The 22610-nt window shown below is 36.2% G+C and overlaps 1 protein-coding gene across 2 annotated transcripts in view; it reads left to right on the forward strand.

Annotated features, from left to right (window-relative positions):
• Positions 1 to 22065, forward strand: part of PDHX (pyruvate dehydrogenase complex component X) — an 81135-nt gene extending 59070 nt beyond the window's left edge. The window contains exons 8-11 of one of the 2 annotated variants that reach the window (XM_004050934.5): positions 3267 to 3325; positions 9727 to 9885; positions 18453 to 18517; positions 21007 to 22065. In XM_004050934.5, coding sequence (XP_004050982.1) covers positions 3267 to 3325; positions 9727 to 9885; positions 18453 to 18517; positions 21007 to 21265 — 542 coding nt within the window. In that variant the 3' untranslated portion in view covers positions 21266 to 22065. The remainder of the gene's footprint in view (positions 1 to 3266; positions 3326 to 9726; positions 9886 to 18452; positions 18518 to 21006) is intronic. The other variant, XM_004050936.5, reaches the window with a different exon arrangement.
• Positions 22066 to 22610: the final 545 nt, after the last annotated feature.

Raw genomic sequence — 22610 nt, forward strand, 5'->3', positions numbered from 1 at the left:
ATAATTGCACCACTTCATTCCAGCCTGGCTCATAGAGCAAGACCTGTCACCAAAAACAAAAATGAAGTGCACAAAGGTTGAAATTTCTCCACATTTTTGCCAATACTTGTTATTTTCTGGTTTTTGATAGTAGTCACCATAATGGATATATCTTTATCATTTTTAAGAATTATTTTTGCTGGATATAGATTTTTCAGTTAATAGGGGTTTTGTTTCAGTTCTTTAAATAAAGATACTATTTCTTTATTTTCTGTCTTAGAATGTCTGCTGCCATTCTTAATATTTGTTCCGTTGTATATGATGTTTTCCACCTGTCTGGTTGCTTTCAAGATTTTCTGCATTACCAATTTGGCTATTGTATGCCTAGATTTTTTTTTTCTGTTGTATTTACTGTTTGGGTTTCTCTCAGCTTCTTAGATGTATGGTTTGTTGTCTTCCTTTAATTGTGAAAAATTTCCAGTTATTTTAGATGATATCTTCTGTTCCATGTGGTTTCTCTTTGGGGCTCCAGTTTTAAATGTTAGACTTTTTGAATTGCCCAAAGCTCTTAAATGCTCTATTCTTTTTGTTCATTCTTTTTTCTCTTTATGTTTCATATTGGATAATTTTTGTTTACCTAGCTTCAAGTTCACTGATTTCTTAGCTGTGTCTGCAAAGCTTAGCAAAATATATATTTTTTATCTTGGTTAGCATGGATTTTCCCTTCTGGATTTCCAATTGAATGTTTTTTTAGTTTCCATTTCTCTGCTGCTAGTCGCCATCTGTTTATGCATGTTGTACCATACTCTGCCGTCTTTACTCCTGTACTCTGACAATGGGTATTTACTTCTTGTGTTTGTCTCTCCTCTGAGTGGATTATCACTCTTTGGCATTCAGTTCAGCTGTTTGCTTTGTAACCTCCGCTCCCTAATGGGCTCAAGAAAAGTTATGATTTTGTAATTTATCCTGCTTTTTCTTTCACCCTGTCAGGATGGGAACAGCTTTCTTTTGCAACTTTCTACATCCCAGGTGAAAGCAGGACTTTTATCAGTTTATATACAGAGTTTCAAGATTTCATATAAAGACAACTTGAGAGCTTTTAAAAGTTCAAGGAACTAAATGGAAAGCTATTTTAAAGAAAGTGATAAGTTTCTAAAAAATGAACCCTGGAAACATTCCTGTAGTTCTCAGATCATACTTGCTTAGTCATGATATAGAGGTTAATATGGGAATCACTTTCCTGTTTTCTTACTCTAATAAGGCAGAAAACAGTAATATTTCAGACGAGATATGGATTAGTTTATTATCTTTGCATGGTCCAGTTTTGGTACACCTTTGTAATTAGGAATTTTCTTAAAAATTTTTACACCCCACATTATCTTCACTCCTCTTTCTCATATAAAGTTACAATACATAACATTCTGTATGCATGCTTCACACTTTGCTTTTCTGTCTTGACAATGTGTAAATGAGAATGTTTGATATTACCTTACAAACTGTTTTCTACTCAGTAAATGTAACAACATCTCCTTTCAGTATGTTTGGAAAATCTCCATTATAAAGAGTTAAAAATAAAGGAATTCAAAGAGAAACCTGCTTTACACATGTTAGATTTGAGATGCTTGTAAGCGATGCAAGGAGAAATTTCATGTGAGAAGTTGGATATACAAGTCTGAAGCCTCAGTATCTCAGAATAAGAGGTAGAATTTGGAAGAGTCATCATTATATAAATGATATCAAAACCTTGTAATTGGAACTGGCACTTCCAGCCTGGGGAGATGCCAACATTGAGAGGAAAGGAATAAAAATGAGTGAGTGGGCAGAAAGTGGAAGAAAACCAGGAGAGTATAGTGACATAGGAGCCAGTAAAAGAATATATTTCATTCAACTCAAGAATGTTCCTAAATGTTGGAGTATGCTGAATCCAGAATTTTAAGTGAGGACTGTGGACTTAGGTGGTAGGTTTGGGGGTCATTAGCTGGCAGATGGTTTTAGAAGTCTTCACTGTGAATACCTGTGGGTAAGTAGATAAAGTGAAGAGAAAGCTGAGAGAGCCATGAAAGGTAAGCAGAGTAAGTTCATGAACTGTTACATTTGAATTTGTACAAACCAAATCTTTCTATGTGGTTATCATTAAAAGCTTGTAAGCACTGTAAGTCCATTTATATTTCTGTTCCTAAAGGGGTTTTAAGCAAAAATGTTTATATATTTCTGGAATCCTGAATTAGAGGAGCTTTGATACTTTGCAGCTGACAGTTATCGTGACAGTTTGACAGTATTTAGGTTTATGGTAATTCATCTAATCCCTTTCTGAAGTCTCCAGGATGCCTTTGGAATGAGCTGTTATTCACCTAAAATTCCATGATACTTTAGTAGTAGGATAGGTTTTTTGCCACATACCATTGACTAGATCTAGATCTTAGAGTCTTTTTCTATAAGCTCTTGCAAGAAAGAATCAAGTGTTGTTTACATTTTCCAACACTGTTATGCCCAGTAGCAAATGCAAAGACATAAACAAATACTTTAGTTATGATCTGCTCTGTAGGAAGTGGGAGGACCCCAGCTTTATCTTAAAATCATTATGTATACTGGAAAGAAATTGATTCAAATGCATTCACCGTAAAACTATGGATGGAGAACCTCATTTTATTAATCACACTAGGACCTATGCCAGCATTGCTTCATCTTTGGCTTTTGTTATACCCTGTTTTGTTAAGTTAAAAAGCAGTTAAATTTTTTTTCACCTACGCCCCATTAGTAAAAAGAAATTTTCGAACACTTTCCCATATGTGTATATATAATTGTTTATATATAAAGTACCTACATGTATCACTGTTCTAGTATAATCAATATGTTATAAAGCATACAGAGAATAAGGGTATTTGAAAAGAACGAGGAAGAAAATGAATCATCTTGTAAACTTCCTGACTGCACACACCACAGAGAGACCATTTGTCTTTTTCGAGACATAGGAGTTAGTTCTTTTTTTCTGATTATGCTTGTAATGGGTCCTTCAGGTTCTTGTGTATGATATCTAAGCAATTTAAAAAATTGGTAACCAAGGCCAAGAAGTAAACTTACATTCATGGTTAATATTATTTATCCAGGACCTCGTATAATGCAAGTTTTTCTAATCATGGGAACCTTATTGACTAAGCAAACAAAAGCTTGTAATTTTTTATCATTGTTTGTCAGTACATTCCATAATTTATAAGTTTGAAGTTGTAATGGTCAATGTTAAAGTTATATTAGGAATACTAATTTTACTAAGCTTATTTTTCTTTCAGATGACATTAAAGTATCAGTAAATGATTTTATCATCAAGGCAGCAGCTGTTACCCTTAAAGTAAGTAGCAGACTTCAAATGATTTTGTCTTCTTAAGTAGTTTCATGTCGTGGAATTTTTACAATGACAAATAGAACTCTTATTTTTAAATCACAAAAATTTTATAATTGTCTTGCTAAAAATATCCTATCATTTGATCTCCCTCATTTTACTAATGAAGAAATTGTAAATCAAAAGGGCTCACAATGAATTAGAGCAGGATGAAAACCATTTATTCTAGGCATTAGAGATAGAACAGTAAACAAAAGCTTACTTGATTTCTGCTGTCCCCGGGGCTTACATTCTAGTTGGAGGAGACAAACACTATATATGTCAGATGGTGAAAGTGCTGAGGAGAAAAAGAAAGGATAAGGGGACAAAGTAACTAGGGGTGCTTTTTCAAAAGGGAAGCGAGGGAAGCCCCTCTGACAAGGCGATAATTTAGATATGGCCTGAGAAAACAGAGGGAGTGAGCCACATAAGTATGTGGTAAAAGTGCATTCCACACAGAGGGACCAGCAAACACCAAGGCTGCAAGCAGAGGATCGCATTAACCAAAGATGTGGTGCTGAGGGTGGAATGTGCCTAGAGTGGAGAGGTGGGAGATAAGATTTAAATAACAGTGGGAGAGCATGAAGGGGAACCCAAGTACATGAGGCCTTGTTGGACACGGTGAGGACCAGGGATTTTATTATGGGTGAGAAGGAAGCCTTTGGAGGGTTTTGAACAAATAACTAATGTGATCTGACTTATACTTCAGAAACGAAAAGGAGAGGCTGCCCTGGGTGCTGTGTAGAATGTGGCCTGTGGAGAGGCAAGGGAGGAGACGATGAGCTCCCCTGGGAGGCTTTAGAAGATGACAGTGGACAAATGTGGTAGCAAATGGAGCTAGGGTGAAGTGGAGATTTGTGTTATGTTTCAAAAGTAGAGCCAACAGGATTTGCTGATGGATTGGATATGGGGTGTGAGAAAGAGAAACAGGCATTTTGGCCCAAGCAATGGGAGGAATGAGTTTTCCATGTACTAAGATTGGGAAAACTGGGAGGGGTATAGCTTTGGGGTAAGGAATCTAGAGTTTGGTTTTAGACATGTTAAATTTGAGGAGCCTAACAGATATTCCATTGGAGGTGGCAGGAAGGCAGGTAAACATATGAGCCTGCAGTTCAGTGGAGGTGATGTAAACCTAGCTGGCTGGAGTTGTAAATCTAGAACCCAGGCTTCCTGCCTTCCTGCCTGGCACTATTTTTCATCATGCCTCCTTTCTGTAACGAGGCTATTTTCTGGGATCACTGCTTGTTAACAGACTGTATTTAAAGTACATTTATAATTAACTTGTTTTTATTTCTTGAAAAATACATTAATAAGGAGGGTTCCATGGTGTAATGGTTAGTACTCTGTATTCTGAAAAATACATTAACACAGAACTTAAAAAGCATGCCCTTTCAGCAGTATCTAATTATTCATATAACTTTTCTCTTTTGATGAAATATTTGAATTATATTAATGATTTAATTAATTGACTATTATTGTGATTAATATCATTAATAGTGAATCATTTTTGCACTCCTTAAATAAATCTCTAATAGGCATAAGCTATTCGTTAATATTTCATTGGATAATTTTTGTATCCAGAGTCATAAGTAGTGGTAATTTAAATTTGGTGCCAACATTATCAGACCTTTTTTCCCTAATCATTGGCTTCATTAAATGAATTTGGATTATTTCTTCTTTTCTTTCCTCTGTACACATTTCAATATTATAAAATTTTTTTATATTTTCTAGTTTCATAGAATTCACCAGTAAAAATATCTGAACCTGCTTCTATTTTGAGGAGGGGATCTTGGCAGCTTTCCCTTTTTTTTTTTCTTTCACCATAATTACTGATCTGTTTTAATTTTCAGCTTTTTTAAAAAAATCAATTTTAAAAGCTTATATTTTCCCAGAAAATCACTCATTTAATTTAGATTCCCAAACTTACTAGCCTAGAGTCATTTAAATTTGTTTCTTATAATTATTTTAACATCCTCAGTGCCTGGGGTTATTCTGAACTCTATCTCACTTCTATTGCGTATTTATATATTCTTAGCTTGTATTGTTTTGTTATGTATTTTTTCCTTCATTTCCTTAGATTCATTTTGGTCAGAACTTTAATGTGTAATTTATTTTAATTTTTTTTAATAAGGCTTAAGATAGTTTCTTTTTTTTTTTTTTTTTTTGAGCAGCAGCAAGATTTATTGTGAAGAGCGAAAGAACAAAGCTTCCACAGCATGGAAGGGGACCCGAGTGGATTGCCCTAAGATAATAGATTTTTAATACAACTTTGACCGTGTCCCATAAGTCTTCTTTACATTTTGTAATTAAATTTATTTGCCATATATTCTTCATTCATGAGGGTTTTGTTTAGTTTCTCTTTTACTTTAGTGTAGTCTATGAAGAATTTCAAATCTTCTGAGGGTTTGGGACTTTATTCTTTTAACATAATGATATTGTTGAATGAGTGAAGGAACTAAGCCTTGAAAGATGGAAAAATGGAAGAGCAATTGAAAAGCAATGTGAAGGTAGCCTTGAAATGGAAATGAGCGTAGCATGACAGTGAGCCAAGTGGAAAATTCATCTCAGGGGAGTGGTCACAAGTAAAATGGGATAGGTAGAGTGGAATCAAATTGTATATTGCCATGCTTAAATGACATGCCAGGAGGCCTGGATCTTTTTCTTTAGGAAACAAAGAATTTTTGAGAACAGAAATTTGTTTTCAGTTTCTGTTTTTCAGCATCATTTTCACCTGTGATACAGGGCAACATTATTAATAGGCAGGGTTTCCAGGCATTTCATCATTTGATGAAATCTTTTTTTTTTAGTATTATTATACTTTAAGTTTTAGGGTACATGTGCACAACGTGCAGGTTAGTTACATATGTATACATGTGCCATGTTGGTGTGCCGCACCCAGTAACAAGTCATTTAACATTAGGTATATCTCCAAATGCTGTCCTTCCCGCCTCCCCCCACCCCAAAACAGGCCCGGGTGTGTGATGTTCCCTTTCCCTGTGTCCATGTGTTCCCATTGTTCAATTCCTCCCTATGAGTGACAACATGTGGTGTTTAGTTTTTTGTCCTTGAGGTAGTTTGCTGAGAATGATGGTTTCCAGCTTCATCCATGTCCCTACAAAGGACATGAACTCATCATTTTTTATGGCTGCATAGTATTCCATGGTGTATATGTGCCATGTTTTCTTAATCCAGTCTATCATTGTTGGACATTTGGGTTGGTTCCAAGTCTTTGCTATTGTGAATAGTGCCACAATAAACATATGTGTGCGTGTGTCTTTATAGCAGCATGATTTATAATCCTTTGGATATATACCCAGTAAAGGGTTTGCTGGGTCAAATGGTATTTCTAGTTCTAGATCCCTGAGGAATCGCCACACTGACTTCCACAATGGTTGAACTAGTTTACAGTCCCACCAGCAGTGTAAAAGTGTTCCTATTTCTCCACATCCTCTCCAGCACCTGTTGTTTCCAGACTTTTTAATGATCGCCATTCTAACTGGTGTGAGATGGTATCTCATTGTGGTTTTGATTTGCATTTCTCTGATGACTAGTGATGATGAGCATTTTTTCATGTGTCTTTTGGCTGCATAAATGTCTTCTTTTGAGAAGTGTCCGTTCATATCCCTCGCCCACTTGTTGATGGGGTTGTTTGTTTTTTTCTTGTAAATTTGTTTGAGTTCATTGTAGATTCTGGATATAAGCCCTTTGTCAGATGAGTAGATTGCAAAAATTTTCTCCCATTCTGTAGGTTGCCTATTCACTCTGATGGTAGTTTCTTTTGCTGTGCAGAAGTTCTTTAGTTTAATGAGATCCCATTTGTCAATTTTGGCTTTTGTTGCCGTTGCTTTTGGTGTTTTAGACATGAAGTCCTTGCCCATGCCTATATCCTGAATGGTATTGCCTAGGTTTTCTTCTAGGGTTTTTATGGTTTTAGGTCTAACATTTAAGTCTTTAATCCATCTTGAATTAATTTTTGTATAAGGTGTAAGGAAGAGTTCCAGTTTCAGCTTTCTACATATGGCTAGCCAGTTTTCCCAGCACCATTTATTAAATAGGGAATCATTTCCCCATTTCTTGTTTTTCTCAGGTTTGTCAAAGATCAGATGGTTGTAGATATGCGGCATTATTAAAATTGACACCCTAACATTATAACTAAAAGAACTAGAGAAGCAAGAGCAAACACATTCAAAGGCTAGCAGAAGGCAAGAAATAACTAAGATCAGAGCAGAACTGAAGGAAATAGAGACACAAAAAGACCTTCAAAAAATCAATGAATCCGGGAGCTGGTTTTTTTGAAAAGATCAACAAAATTGATAGACTGCTAGCAAGACTAATAAAGAAGAAAAGAGAGAAGAATCAAATAGATGCAATAAAAAATGATAAAGGCGATATCACCACCGATCCCACAGAAATGCAAACTACCATCAGAGAATACTATAAACACCTCTACGTAAATAAGCCAGAAAATCTAGAAGAAATGGATAAATTCCTCTACACATACACCCTCCCAAGACTAAAGCAGGAAGACGTTGAATCTCTGAATAAACCAATAACAGGCTCTGAAATTGAGGCAATAATTAATAGCTTACCAACTAAAAAAAGTCCAGGACCAGATGGATTCACAGCCGAATTCTACCAGAGGTACAAGGAGGAGCTGGTACCATTCCTTCTGAAACTATTCCAATCAATAGAAAAAGAGGGAATCCTCCCTAACTCGTTTTATGAGGCCAGCATCATCCTGATACCAAAGCCTGGCAGAGACACAACAAAAAAAGAGAATTTTAGACCAATATCCCTGATGAACATTGATGCAAAAATCCTCAATAACATACTGGCAAACCAAATCCAGCAGCACATCAGAAAGCTTATCCACCGCGACGAAGTTGGCTTCATCCCTGGGATGCAAAGCTGGTTCAACATACGAAAATCAATGAATGTAATCCAGCATATAAACAGAACCAAAGACAAAAACCACATGGTTATCTCAATAGATGCAGAAAAGGCCTTTGACAAAATTCAACAACCCTTCATGCTAAAAACTCTCAATAAATTAGGTATTGATGGGACGTATCTCAAAATAATAAGAGCTATTAATGACAAACCCACAGCCGATATCATACTGAATAGGCAAAAACTGGAAGCATTGCCTTTGAAAACTGGCACAAGACAGAGATGCTCTCTCTCACCACTCCTATTCAACATAGTGTTGGAAGTCCTGGCCAGGGCAATTAGGCAGGAGAAAGAAATAAAGGGTATTGAATTAGGAAAAGAGGAAGTCAAATTGTCCCTGTTTGCAGATGACATGATTGTGTATCTAGAAAACCCCATTGTCTCAGCCCAAAATCTCCTTAAGCTGATAGGCAACTTCAGCAAAGTCTCAGAATACACAATCAATGTGCAAAAATCACAGGCTTTCTTATACACCAGTAACAGACAAACAGAGAGCCAAATCATGAGTGAACTCACATTCACAATTGCTTCAAAGAGAATAAAATACCTAGGAATCCAACTTACAAGGGAGGTGAAGGACTTCTTCAAGGAGAACTACAAACCACTGCTCAATGAAATGAAAGAGAATACAAACAAATGGAAGAACATTCCATGGTCATGGGTAGGAAGAATCGATATTGTGAAAATGGCTATACTGCCCAAGGTAATGTATAGATTCAATGCCGTCCCCATCAAGCTACCAACGAGTTTCTTCAAAGAATTGGAAAAAACTATTTTAAAGTTCATATGGAACCAAAAAAGAGCCCGCATTGCCAAGTCAATCCTAAGCCAAAAGAACAAAGCTGGAGGCATCATGCTACCTGACTTCAAACTATAGTACAAGGCTACAGTAACCAAAACAGCATGGTGCTGGTACCAAAACAGAGATATAGACCAATGGAACAGATATATCTTTTAAATAGGGAAGTCATGTATTGAGGGCCTGCTGATATATATCCCAGAGCTGGGCTAGAAAGTAAGGAATAATGTGATCTAATATTATTACCTGTTTCCACTCTCCTCCTCCCCTCAAGATCATATTCGTTATCATATGAGGTAGGAAGTACAACAGACATTAAATAACTTCTTGCAATCAGGAAAGAAAGCCCTTTTTCCCCACCATGATATAAAGAGATCAAAACATGTACCTCATCAGAATTTCTTCAAACTTGCTTCAAAAAGATGGTATGTTTAATTATTGTTGGCAAACATAAAAGATAATTGACAGATAATTCCATACCATTTTTTCAAACCAAATTTTTATTTATTTTCTCTTATCTAGCTATGTTCACTTTGGAAGATGCACAGTGATTTTATTTTTCTGTAACCGCCTTGGTCTAAAGCTGCTTTTTTAGTAACATTTTTTTTTTTTCTATTTCTAGCAAATGCCAGATGTTAATGTAAGCTGGGATGGAGAGGGCCCAAAGCAACTGCCATTTATTGACATTTCAGTGGCTGTGGCAACAGATAAAGGCTTACTTACTCCAATCATAAAAGATGCTGCTGCTAAAGGTATCCAGGAAATTGCTGACTCTGTAAAGGTATGTCTTAAGAAAGAGTGTGCTTTCAAAATGTTAGCATATACTTTTGGATAATTACTTTCTGATAAAGTCGTGACGTAATCTAGTCAGACTGTGATTTTTGTGTGTGTGAAGGGGAGAGTTATTTCATCAAGTGATTGTCATATATATATAGGTTTTTAAAGTTTTTATCCAACTATGACCCATTGTAAGAAAATTTAATATTCAAAAATTAAGAGATAATATATAAACAAATTAGGGAACAACTTCATGCTAAAGACAAGCTTTATTTTCCAAAGTCCAGAATTCAGCCATAAAAATGCTATATCAGGTAGGTTTTAAAGTTGAAGTTAAGCTGAAACTGTATTTCTATGGACCTCAATATTAATAACATTTTATTCTTAAAGTGTATTTACTTCTTCTCTAAAATTGAGACCATTAAAAGAACTTAGCAGCCAGGCACGGTGTCTCACGCCTGTAATGCCAGCACTTTGGGAGGCCGAGGTGGGTGGATCCTGAGGTCAGGAGATTGAGACCAACCTGGCCAACGTGGTGTAACCCCATCTCTACTAAAAATACGAAAATTAGCTGAGTGTGGTGGCGCGTGCCTGTAATTCCAGCTACTCGGGAGGCTGAGGAACAAGAATCACTTGAACCCAGGAGGCAGAGGTTGCAGTGAGCCGAGATTGCGCCACCGTACTCCAGCCTGGCAACAGAATGAGACTCCATCTCAAAAAAGAAATGGACGTAATGTTCGAGAGGCAAAGTTACTTTATTTTTTCAGGATTTCTTGAAAAGCAGTTTTTGTAACTCCAATGTGTTGGAATCTTATTTCACCAAAAAATAGTACATCGAATAGGCAAGAACACAGGCAGTAGGGCAGCTTTGACAGCCTCAGTAATTTCCAAGGGTATTTTTTGACAGAAGTATCACAAGTCTTAAAGTGATTGCATCGAAAATTTCTGATTCATTTGGGTAAGTGCTTATCTTTCCATTTGCCAAGGACCTGTTGTATGTATAGTGGTAGAACAATTTGTATATTTATAAGGGAGATAAGAGGTAGAACGTAAGACTTCTTTGGGGAGCTGACAGTACGTAAATGTGTAGACCTTCTTGCTCAAAAGAAATAAGTGCAAGTTAATCTGGTTTTAAAAGCATAACCATAAATACTGAGTTTACTTGGAATTTAAGAGGTAGATATAATTAAAGGTGAACCTACTAGAATCAATATTTTTAGGTCTTTCTTCACTCCTCTTTGAAAAGATTTGCAGAAAGTGTTTGATCGATAAAAATGCAATTGTTAATTGAAAAATGAGGCTGCACATGGTGGCTCATGCCTGTAATCCCAACACTTTGGGAGGCTGAGGCAGGCAGATCACTTGAGGTCAGGAATTTGAGAGCAGCCTGGCCAACGTGGCGAAACCCCATTTCTACTAAAAATACAAAAATTAGCTGGGCATGGTGGCACACACCTATTATCTCAACTATTCGCGTGGCGGAGGCATGAGAATTGCTTGAACCTGGGAGGCAGAGGTTGCAGTGAGCTGAGATTGTGCCATTTGCACTCCAGCCTGGATGACAGAGCAAGACACTGTATCTCAAAAAAAAAAAAAAAAAAGAAAGAAAAAAATGAAAGATAGCATTTATTTGGTCAGTTCAAAAGTCAAAGTAATAGAGATTGGTTTACTGAGATATAGTATGTTCCTTGTGTTTATCAAGGGTTTTCAGCGACAATGAGAATACTTGTGTCTGTGTTTTTGTGAAGGTTAAATGAGATTAAGTGTTGAAACAACCTGTAAAATATAAAGTACTATTATAATGTTATGGAACTTTATTGTAGAGCTAGAATTCCCTTATTTTTATATACATTAAATTTTAAAAACCATTATAGGAAGATTTCCTTGATTCTGAGCAATTTACCAAATTTACTGCTATAATACATAACTCTTAAGTAGTTATGTTAGCTTTCTCTATTCCTTGCATCCTGAAGACTCTAAGTTTAAGAGGTAAGAAGGCAGTCTCACCAGCCTCTCAGTTGGGCCTCAGAGCAACGGGAAGGGCAGTCATACCGCTTTGGAGTGTAGTGGTCTCTGGCGGGCCTTGGGCATTTCCTGTAACCCCCAACAGGGACTCAGGGTTTGCTGAGCTATGGCTGCACCTGTTAGCTTCTCATTCTACCTGCTTCTCTTTCCCACCCTGCTCTCTTCACTCTTGTTCTTACACTATGCCAGGCACTGGGCTAAGTGCTTCATTTAATCCTATTAACCCAGTACAATTGGAACCTTAACTTCTCCATGAAATTGAGGAGATTCAGTTTTAGCAACTTTGATAAATTTGCCCAAGGCAATACAGCTAGAAAGCAGTGGCAATGAGGACTGGTTAACCCAGGCAGTTTGATTCTAGAGCCACTGCTTAATGAGCTTTCTATTATACCACCTCTCTCCTTGCTTTTACTGTTTACCTTTCTTTTTTCCTGGCTAATCATTCACTTCTTTACCTCCCCTTTGTCTTTTTCTCCCGCAAAGTTACCAAAAAGGAGGGTTTGGTTTGGTCCTCAAGTAGTACTTTCTTGTATGAAGTACTCTTGCTGGACAGGTCTGTCATGCTAGGCCAGTGTGTCACATGGTACAAAGCATAACAACCTGATGAATATAATCACCTTTGGTTGTACTCGGAAAAAATAAGGGGACATTGAAGCACACTGAGGCCTCTCATGAGAAACAGGCACCTTGCATGGCCTATTTAACATAATAGTTCTGTAGTTTACAGGAGAGAGAGAGAGCGAAAGAGAAAGAAAGTTTATGTGTGTGTGTGTATGTGTAAGAGAGAGATCTGAGCTCCTGCAAAATTAGTTTTTTGTTGAAGTGGTTTATCTTGTAAGCATGATTATTTTAAAAACTTAAATGTTGGATTGTTTAAACGGTGGCTTAAAAACTAAATATTTTAGATAGGCTCTATAGAGATATGTTCATTTAGCTGCTGTGGACGAATAGGCATTAAAAATATGTATGCACCAAGTAGAAACCCTGAGTGTGTGTGTGTGTGTGTGTGTGTGTGTGTGTGTGTGTTCTTCACGTCCAATATAGATTTTGACTCAATTCCAAGTTAAGCAAGATTATATTGAATTCAGCTTTACTGTGCAAAAAACAGCATCTGCCTGAGTGTCCACGTATAGTAGTGGGTCACCTTTGGTAATAAATGCGTTTTCTGTCCTGTGCTTTAATGTGGTTATATTTTACTGCATCCCCCAAAAAGGGTAGACAGTAAATGTTACATTTATGGCATAGTAGTGCCATTTTATACAGTTTGAGTCTTGTCAATATTTCTACATCAAGCTTTGTACTATGGCTTATTGAAAAAGTAGAATGTTTATGTGTTTAAACAGATAAAATTTAGAATGATTTTAATTCCAGCGTAAAATCTGCTCCGACCAGAGAGAAAAAGCTAATTCATATATGAATATAGTATTTGTAATCCTCTTGTTTAAAGACATGCAAGTTCTAGAAGTATTTGTACCGCTTAATGTTTTAACAACTCTAACAATAATAGCAGCGGGCATACTTTGTACCAGTTTTTGCTGTAAGCCTTTTATATATATTAATCCTCTTTAAAACCACCCTATCAAGTACAAGATAATAATTTGATATGGTTGATGAAGCAACTGATGGGAAAAAAGAGAGGTTAAATAGTTTGCCCCAAATCTTATTAAGTGATGTAGCCAGCATCTGAACCCAGTCAGACTGTAGACTAGAGCCTCCTCCCAACCACTCAGCTTTGCTGCTTCCCACATACTAGTTACATAACTACTGTATGACTATAGAGGTCGGGTTATCAGCCTTCTAGAGTCAGTAATGTTTTCTCTCAAAAAAAAAAAAAAAAAGAAACTTGAGAAGCAGCTCCTGGATTTTCAGAAATTAACAAGAAGAATAGCTAAGGTCTCAACAGTTATACGAAATGCACCATAATTAATTGATTCACCAGGTAGAAGAAAAGGAGTACAATCATTGGTTTTCTGTGTCTGTAAGACCAATCTTTTGGTTTGGAATTTGAAATATTGGAGTTCTGTCTTATCCAAGGTTTCACTTTGCGTGGTTTCAGTTACCCGTGGTCAACCACAGTTGAAAATAGATGAGTACTGTACAAGCTATTTTGAGAGAGACCACATTCACATGATTTTTACAGTTATAATTGTTCTGTTTTATTATTAGTTATTGTTAATCTCTTACTGTGCTTAATTTTTAAATTAAACTTTATCATAATTGTGTATGGGTAGGAAAAAATAGTACAGTCATGCATCACAGCAGGGATACATTCTGAGAAATGCATGGTTAGGCGATTTTGTCATTGTCTGAACACCATAGAGTGTACTTACACAAACCTAGATGGGATAGCCTGCTACACGCCTAGGCTTTGTATGGTACAAACCTGCAGTACAGCCTATTACTGTACTGAATAGTATAAGGAAATAGTGCTACGATGGTACGTATTTGTGTGATAGGAATTTTTGAGCTCCATTGTAACCTTATGGGACCACTGTCATATATTTATGTCTTTGTCTTAAGTGTCCTTATGTGGCACATGACTGTATGTATAGAGTTCAGTACTATCTGCCATTTCAGGCACCTACTGTGGGTCTTTGAAGTATCCCCTGCAGATAAGGGGGGACTGCTGTATGCAACTGGGAGAAAAAAAGGGTTAAGAAAGAAGAGACCTGAGTCAAACGGGAGAGTACTCTGCCAAAGAAGCAGTGAAGATTCCCCGAGGAATGTGAGGTTGTGGTCTTAGCAAGTAGGCAGTGGATAAGAGAACCTGCAGCAAAGAAACCAAGGCTCTCTACCTGGTGAGGCAGGAGTAGTCTTTTTGAAAAGATTGTGGGATCATGGACAGGTTGAGCTCTGGATTCTCACTAAGAGACATACTATCCAGTACACACTTCCCTCTGATCGTCACTTGGCTGGCTCTTTTTCATCATTGGTTTCTCAGTTCAGTTGCTAATTTCTTAGGCCTTCTGCAGCTTCCGTAGCTGAAATAGTTTCCTAACACTCTTTATCTCATTACCCTGTTTTATTGTCTTCATATGGTTTATTAGTCTTTGAAATTACCTTGTTCATTTATTTGTTCACCCTTCTGTGTTCTCTGATGTTCACTGTCCATTGCCATTTATCTAATTCTAGAAGAGTGCTTGGGATACAGTAGTTGCTTGGTGAATTTATTTTAAAACAAATTTCAGTAAAAGTTGTTTCATTGAAATTAATTTTTCAAGAGTTTGTGGCTCTCTGCAGATTCATCCATGAACCCCAAGTTAAGAATATCTGTACTACGCATTTACTTCTTGACCCTCTGTAATCCCAAGGATGCCAGTGTGGGGGCTGTAGGCACACCCCAGCCAAGTTCAAGTTGGTATTCCTTGAATAAAGTAATGTAGTAACACACCTTAGATCCCGTGTTATTCTTAATTCTTCATTACTTATAACAATATTAAAAGGCAGAGGCAAAGTTTACCTTATAAGTACCCAGTAAATTTTTTTAATGAATTAGCAAGGCATTCGATGTATTGTAGAAATATTTAGTGGTCGTTTTTTATTCTTTCAGCTGGATGCTTCAGGTAACATGTACTTTGATTTTGAGTCCACATTGCCAGGAGATCCCAGTGATGATTACAAATTTATAAAACCAACGATCCTTCTCTGACTCCATACCTATTTCAGACTCTTACTAGAGTTCACTGACAGGAATTTCCTGTTGATGTATTTAGGATCTACAGAGCTTTTGTTTTTAGTATGTGTGCTTGCAATCTAGTTATTAAAATGAATTTTTTTCATTTGTGGTAATTGTGTGGTAGTTCATCAGGATATGTTGAGATCATCTGCCTTTAAAAAATGCCTTTTAAAGTTCATATATGTGTCTTTTCAAATCATGTGAACAATTACATTGCTTAAGGGAGGAAAAGTGCTTTTATAGATTATTCTCTCTCCCGTTATTCCAAGAACTGTATAAGTCAAAATTCATCTCATTTTTTACTTTGAATCCAAATAGTTTTATAAATAACCACATCCAAATAGCATACACCTGTAATTGTTTCTGTTGGCAGTACGTTACAGTAATGTGTTTTTAGATTTTTGATATTTTTAAAGACTTTCAATTTTAAAAAAATGAAATCATCTATGAATTAAAGTTAGTTGTCAACTGTGATTGTAATAGTGCCTATGTTGCCTATGTAATACAAAATATTAAGTAAACTCTACATTTATTTTATCTACCCAAATGACAGTGACCTCATTTTTCTGTACCCTTCCTCTTAAGTTAATTCATTATTAATTTTTTATATATGATGACTCAACCTCTGTTCCCTTGCTTTTAAGCACTGAAAAATAAAAATTAACAGAAATGTGGTTAATTCCAAGTACAAGTGAGAGGAAAATTTAACTAATGTGTCATCTGTCTTGTCTTCTGTAAGATTTTTAGAAATTGCTCTGGTCAAGAGTGATATGAACCAGGTACATCCTTATATTCCTTGTGGCAGTGTAAATTGGACTAGCTCATTCAGGAAATGATTTAGCTATAGGATCAAGAACCAAAAGAAGTCTATTCTCTAGGGCACTATAATTCCACTTCTGAAAATTTACCTGAAGTAATTCAGAAGAAACCGCGAACCAAATTATAACACTGGGAAATAACCAAGTAAATTAGGCAGATGCAGTCTTTAGGAACAAACATTAAAAAATCATTTCTGAAGGCTGACAACACAGAAGATACATATAATATTGAACAATTAAATATAAAATTTATTTTTTGTAGGGGTGGGTTGCCCCTACACACCTGTGGGTCTTTCTCGTAAGGTGGAACGAGAGACTTAGGAAAGAAAAAGACACAGAGACAAAGTATAGAGAAAGAAATAAGGGGACCCGGGGGACCAGCGTTCAGCATATGGAGGATCCCGCCAGCCTCTGAGTTCCCTTAGTATTTATTGATCATTCGTGGGTGCTTCTCGAAAAGGGGGTTGTGTCAGGGTCACAAGACAATAGTGGGGAGAGGGTCAGCAGACAAACACGTGAACAAAGGTCTTTGCATCATAGACAATGTAAAGGATTAAGTGCTGTGCTTTTAGATGTGCATACACATAAATATCTCAATGCTTTACAAAGCAGTATTGCTGCCCGCAGGTCCCACCTCCAGCCCTAAGGCGGTTTTTCCCTATCTCAGTAGATGGAGCATACAATCGGGTTTTATACCGAGACATTCCATTGCCCAGGGACAGGCAGGAGACAGATGCCTTCCTCTTGTCTCAACTGCAAGAGGCATGCCTTCCTCTTATACTAATCTTCCTCAGCACAGACCCTTTACGGGTGTCGGGCTGGGGGCGGTCAGGTCTTTCCCTTCCCACGAGGCCATATTTCAGACTATCACCTGGGGAGAAACCTTGGACAATACCTGGCTTTCCTAGGCAGAGGTCCCTGCGGCCTTCCGCAGTTTTTGTGTCCCTGGGTACTTGAGATTAGGGAGTGGTGATGACTCTTAAGGAGCGTGCTGCCTTCAAGCATCTGTTTAACAAAGCACATCTTGCACCGCCCTTAATCCATTTAACTCTGAGTTGACACAGCACATGTTTCAGAGAGCAGGGGGTTGGGGGTAAGGTTATAGATTAACAGAATCTCAAGACAGAGGAATTTTTCTTAGTACAGAACAAAATGGAGTCTCCTATGTCTACTTCTTTCTATACAGACACAGCAACAATCTGATCTCTCTTGCTTTTCCCCACAATTTTTTATAACCGTTGTGTGGGGTTGAGATTGTGGATAAAGATGAAGCAAACTCTGAAAGATAAAAACGGAATGTTGGTTGTGGGATTGTGGGTATACTACTTTGGTTGCCATTGGATAATTTATTTAAAACACACAGATTGGCCAGGCATGGTGGCTCATAACTGTAATCCCACCACTTTGGGAGGCCGAGGTGGGTGGATCACTTGAGTTCAGGAGTTGGAGACCAGCCTGACCAACATGGTGAAACCCCCATCTCTACTAAAAATATAAAAAATTAGCTGGGCGTGGCGGTGGGTGCCTGAAATCTCAGCTACTCAGGACGCTGAGACAAGAGAATTGCTTGAACCTGGGAGATGGAGGTTGCAGTAGGCCATAATCACACCACTGCACTCCAGCCAGGGCAACAGAGTGAGACTCCTCAAAAAAAAAAAAAAAAACTAAAAAACACTAGATTGATCAGAATGGATTCTTGTATTTTTTTTCTTACCATAAAGTTTTATAGGCAAAATAGAAAATTTCATTTTGCATATAGGAAACTCTAAAGCATTTTGCATAGTAATTGATGGTACACAGGGTAATTCCCACATTTGAAAAATTGTTAAAAGAAGTGATTTTTCTAGAGTTTTGATTAACAGCTTTAGTTTCTTGAATTATCTGTGCTCTTGTTTGTTCTTATAATTAGAGAAAATTATTTTTATATAGGTAACATAAAATCAAATCAAGGCATATCAGAGATGAGAGTATATGATGTACAAATATTTCAAGTGACAAGATCAACTGTATAACATTTTGTTGGTTGTCCTATTCTGTTTGTATTTTTCTCAGGCTCTATCAAAGAAAGCAAGAGATGGAAAATTGTTGCCTGAAGAATACCAAGGAGGATCTTTTAGGTAAAATTTAAACTCTTAATTATCCATAGCATCAAACAGATAGATTTAAGACTTATAAAGTTCCTGTCAGCCTTTCATTTATCTGAAATATTTTTTAAAATTTAAGCTAAAAATACTTTATTTAGACAATAGAATATCTGAAAAAATTCTTCAGACTAGTCAGGCTTTCATATTAAAGCTAGTAGGAACGTATTAGTGTTGAACTAAACGTTCGTTGGACATTGACTAACATGGAATGATAAATATTATGTATTCTTTAGTATCTGACCCCCCCAATATTAATGTCTGTAATGTTATATTGCTATGTGAAACAACCACTTATTTATTATTGCAGCATATAATATTCTATTGTATAAATGTACCAGAATTCATTTGACTGTTGGTGGGCATTTGTGTTGCTTCCAGTTCGGGGCTATTACAAATTATGGTGCTATGAACATTCTTATTAGTGTCTTATAGTGAATGTATGTACATTTTTTGTTGTATAGACCTAAAAGTAGAATTCCTAAGTTAGAAGCTTTAGCAGCTACTACCAAACAGTTTTCCAAATGGTTATACAAATTTACACCTCCACCAGCAGTCCTGAGAATTCCCATTGCTCCACATTCTTGCCAGTGTTTAATAATGTTAGGTTTTAAATTTTAACAATTCTTGGGGTGTGTAGTGGTACTCTTTGTAGGGAAATGCAAATTAGTGATGTTGAGTACTTTTCACTCATCAGCCGTTTGGGTATCTGGTAATTCATGAAATAAAATTCCCACTGCAATCTGGTGTCCATTTAAAAAAATGATGTATAGTTCTTATTTCCGGATACACAGACCTTTGTAGGATGTATATTGTTTCAAATAGCTTTCACACTCTGTGACTTGCCTTTGGGACTCTCTCGGTGATTTTTTTAAATGAACGGAAGTTCTGAGTTTTAATGAATTCCTGTTTATCAGTATTTTTCTTTGTAGTTGGTACTGTTCGTTTTCTGTTAGGAATTTTTGCCTATCCCAGAATCATGAAGTTACTCTTCTGTGTTATCTTCTAAAAGCATTTACGTTACTTTTCACATGTAGATCACAATTCAACTGAAATTGGATTTTGTATATAATGTGAAGTTTCAAGTGCTCTTTTTTCCCCATATGGATACTAAATTTACACAGCATCATGTATTGAATATTGATTTCTCCTTTTTCATAGCATTGAAAAGGTGATTATATATGTGTTGGTCTAGTTCTGTGCTATTTTTTTTCCACTGGCCTGTTTGTCTATCCTTTGTTTACTACCATCAAGCTACAACTCTTGATAGCTGGTAATGAAGTCTTCCAATTTTGTTCACCCTCAAGATTGTCTTCTGGCTTTTCATATTTCCAAATAAATTATAAAATTGATTTGCCATTTTTCACACACACACCCCTTGCTGGTTTCTTGACTGGGATTGCATTAAGTCTTTTGATGATTTGAGAATTGACATCCTTACAGTATTGAGTATTCTAACCTGTGAATATGGTAGAAACCATTGTGTATTCAGTTATTTGATTTCTTTCAGTTTTATAATTTTCTGTGTAGAGGTCTTGTATATGTTTCATTAGATTTATTCTTTGGTATTTGTTTTTTGATACTATTATAAATGGTATTGTTTTAAATTTTTATTTTCTAATTATAGCAACTTGTATGTAGAGTCATGTGCCACTTTTTGATGGGGATATGAGAAATGCATTGTTAGGCAGTTTCATCATGCAAACATCATAGAGTGTACTTACGCAAACCTAAATGGTACATGCTGCTACACACCTTAGCTGTGTGGTATAGCCAGTTGCTCCTAGACTGCAAACCTATACAGCATGTTACTCTACTGAATACCATAAGCAGTTGTGACACAATGATGAGTATTTGGGTATCTAAACATATCTAAGCATTTTTAAAATGTACAGTAAAAATGTAAAAAGTAAAACATGGTACACCTGTTTAGGGCACTTACCGTGAATGGAGCTTGCAAGACTAGAAGTTGCTCTGGAAGAATCAGTGAATGAATGAAGGCTTAGGACATCACTATGCACTACTGTAGACTTTATAAACACTGTACACTTAGGCTACACTAAATTTATTTTTAAAATAATTACAATATGATGTTATGACAGCTATGATGCCACTAGGCAGCAGAAATTCCTGAGCTCCATTATAATCTTATAAGACCACCGTTGTATATGTGATCCTTCGTTATGTGGGACATGACTCGATATAAAATGGATTGTTATATTGACCTTTTATCTGATGACTTAACTAAATTTACTTATTAATTTTACTAGTTATCTATAGTGTTATTTTTCCTGTGTACACAATTAATTTATTTGTAAATACTAAATGTTTCCCTTTTTCATTACTCATATATTTTTTTCTTGCCTTACTACACTGCCTAGTAAAATATATAAAATATGTGCTTCACGGAAAGGGGACTTTGATTAAGGACATGCCTCCTTCAGAGCTTTTTCTTTTCCCCCTAGTATTTCCAACTTGGGGATGTTTGGCATCGACGAATTTACTGCAGTGATTAACCCTCCTCAGGCCTGCATTTTGGCGGTTGGGAGGTTCCGACCTGTGCTGAAGCTCACTGAGGATGAAGAGGGAAATGCCAAACTGCAGCAGCGCCAGCTCATAACAGTCACAATGTCAAGTGACAGTCGAGTGGTTGATGACGAACTGGCAACCAGGTTTCTTAAAAGTTTTAAAGCAAACCTAGAGAATCCTATCCGACTTGCCTAGTCCTCAAAGATAAGAAGTTGGTGTTCAGCTTAGTTGATTCAGTAGTTGTTACCAAGAAACATATGTTATAGGAAAACAACTTGCTATTTAAGTATGAAGTGGATGAAGTGTTTATTTATTTAAGGTGAAAGCATTTGACCCAGGGTGTCTTCGTCTTCAATTTGGGTTTAATGTTATAGAAATAAATGATGATAAACTCTAACTAATAAAGGAAAGAGAATATTTGGTTACTCGGATCCATTTTTAACCTCTGGTGCTGTATAAAGGGAGTATTAAACTAGATGTAAATCAAAGTATATGTTTGGCTCATTTGAGCATTTTGGAATATTTGAGAATGTATGATACATGTAAAATTAAAAAAACTATTAGAACTCTACCATAATTGTGTTGAAGGTAGAAGTGATCTTCAAAGAGATGGCCATTAACTTAGCAGTGGGACCTCACTTTTACAAGCACTGCTCTAGATATACTTGAAGAATTTAATATGTACAGAAGTTTATTCTGGATAATAAATAAATAAGGATCACACTGTATTAGGGGTTATGGCAACATTATTGAATTTTTTATGTACATAAAGCCATATGTTTAGGGTGGTTTCTATCTGTCTTGTTTTTCACTTATATAACACTGTGAACTTCTGAAGAGAGAGGATAAAAGAAACATGAATGAAAAGAAAGACATTTCAAAAAAATGGTTCAATGAAAAACTATAGCTAAAATATGTAAACCTTTCTAGGTAAACCGCTTGCCTTCATCTTGAGTCGGAATATATTTAAATAAATTGTGTTATCTCTTGCCGAACATTTTGTTAGTGTTTATTTTAAAACAAAATGTTGTTTCTTAATGCATTTAAATCAGTTTTGTATTGTGCAGTAAAATGTGAGAAAATATAAACATTTCTATTGTATTTTAAATGTTAAAACACAAAAGTTCAATAAACCTTGAAGTTGATTAGTAGTTTTTCTAGAACACCTTTAAAAGGGCTCTACAGGAGGAAAGAAGGAATTTAAAATTAGTATGACATTAGGAAAGTAACTGATAGGAAATGTAAAACTTTGGAAAGAGAATAGAAGACTTATGAAGCCAAACAGATGAGAACTATCCTTTTTATTTCACTAATATGAAATTTTCACTAATTATTATAAAGTTTGGAAGAATTTGTTTCTCTCTTTTGGCAACTCTGCTATAACTGTCAAGATAACTATATTTAAGTTGGATGGTAATGAATGGTAATTCAATTAACTTGTCACAAAAAGGTTTATGTTAGTGTCAGCTGACATGAATCAATAGAAGAAGGGCTAATATAGTACAAGTTGTATGGTATGACATGATGAATTATAAACCGT

Source organism: Gorilla gorilla, chromosome 9, assembly GCF_029281585.2.
Source record: "Gorilla gorilla gorilla isolate KB3781 chromosome 9, NHGRI_mGorGor1-v2.1_pri, whole genome shotgun sequence".
Classification (NCBI taxonomy): domain Eukaryota; kingdom Metazoa; phylum Chordata; class Mammalia; order Primates; family Hominidae; genus Gorilla; species Gorilla gorilla.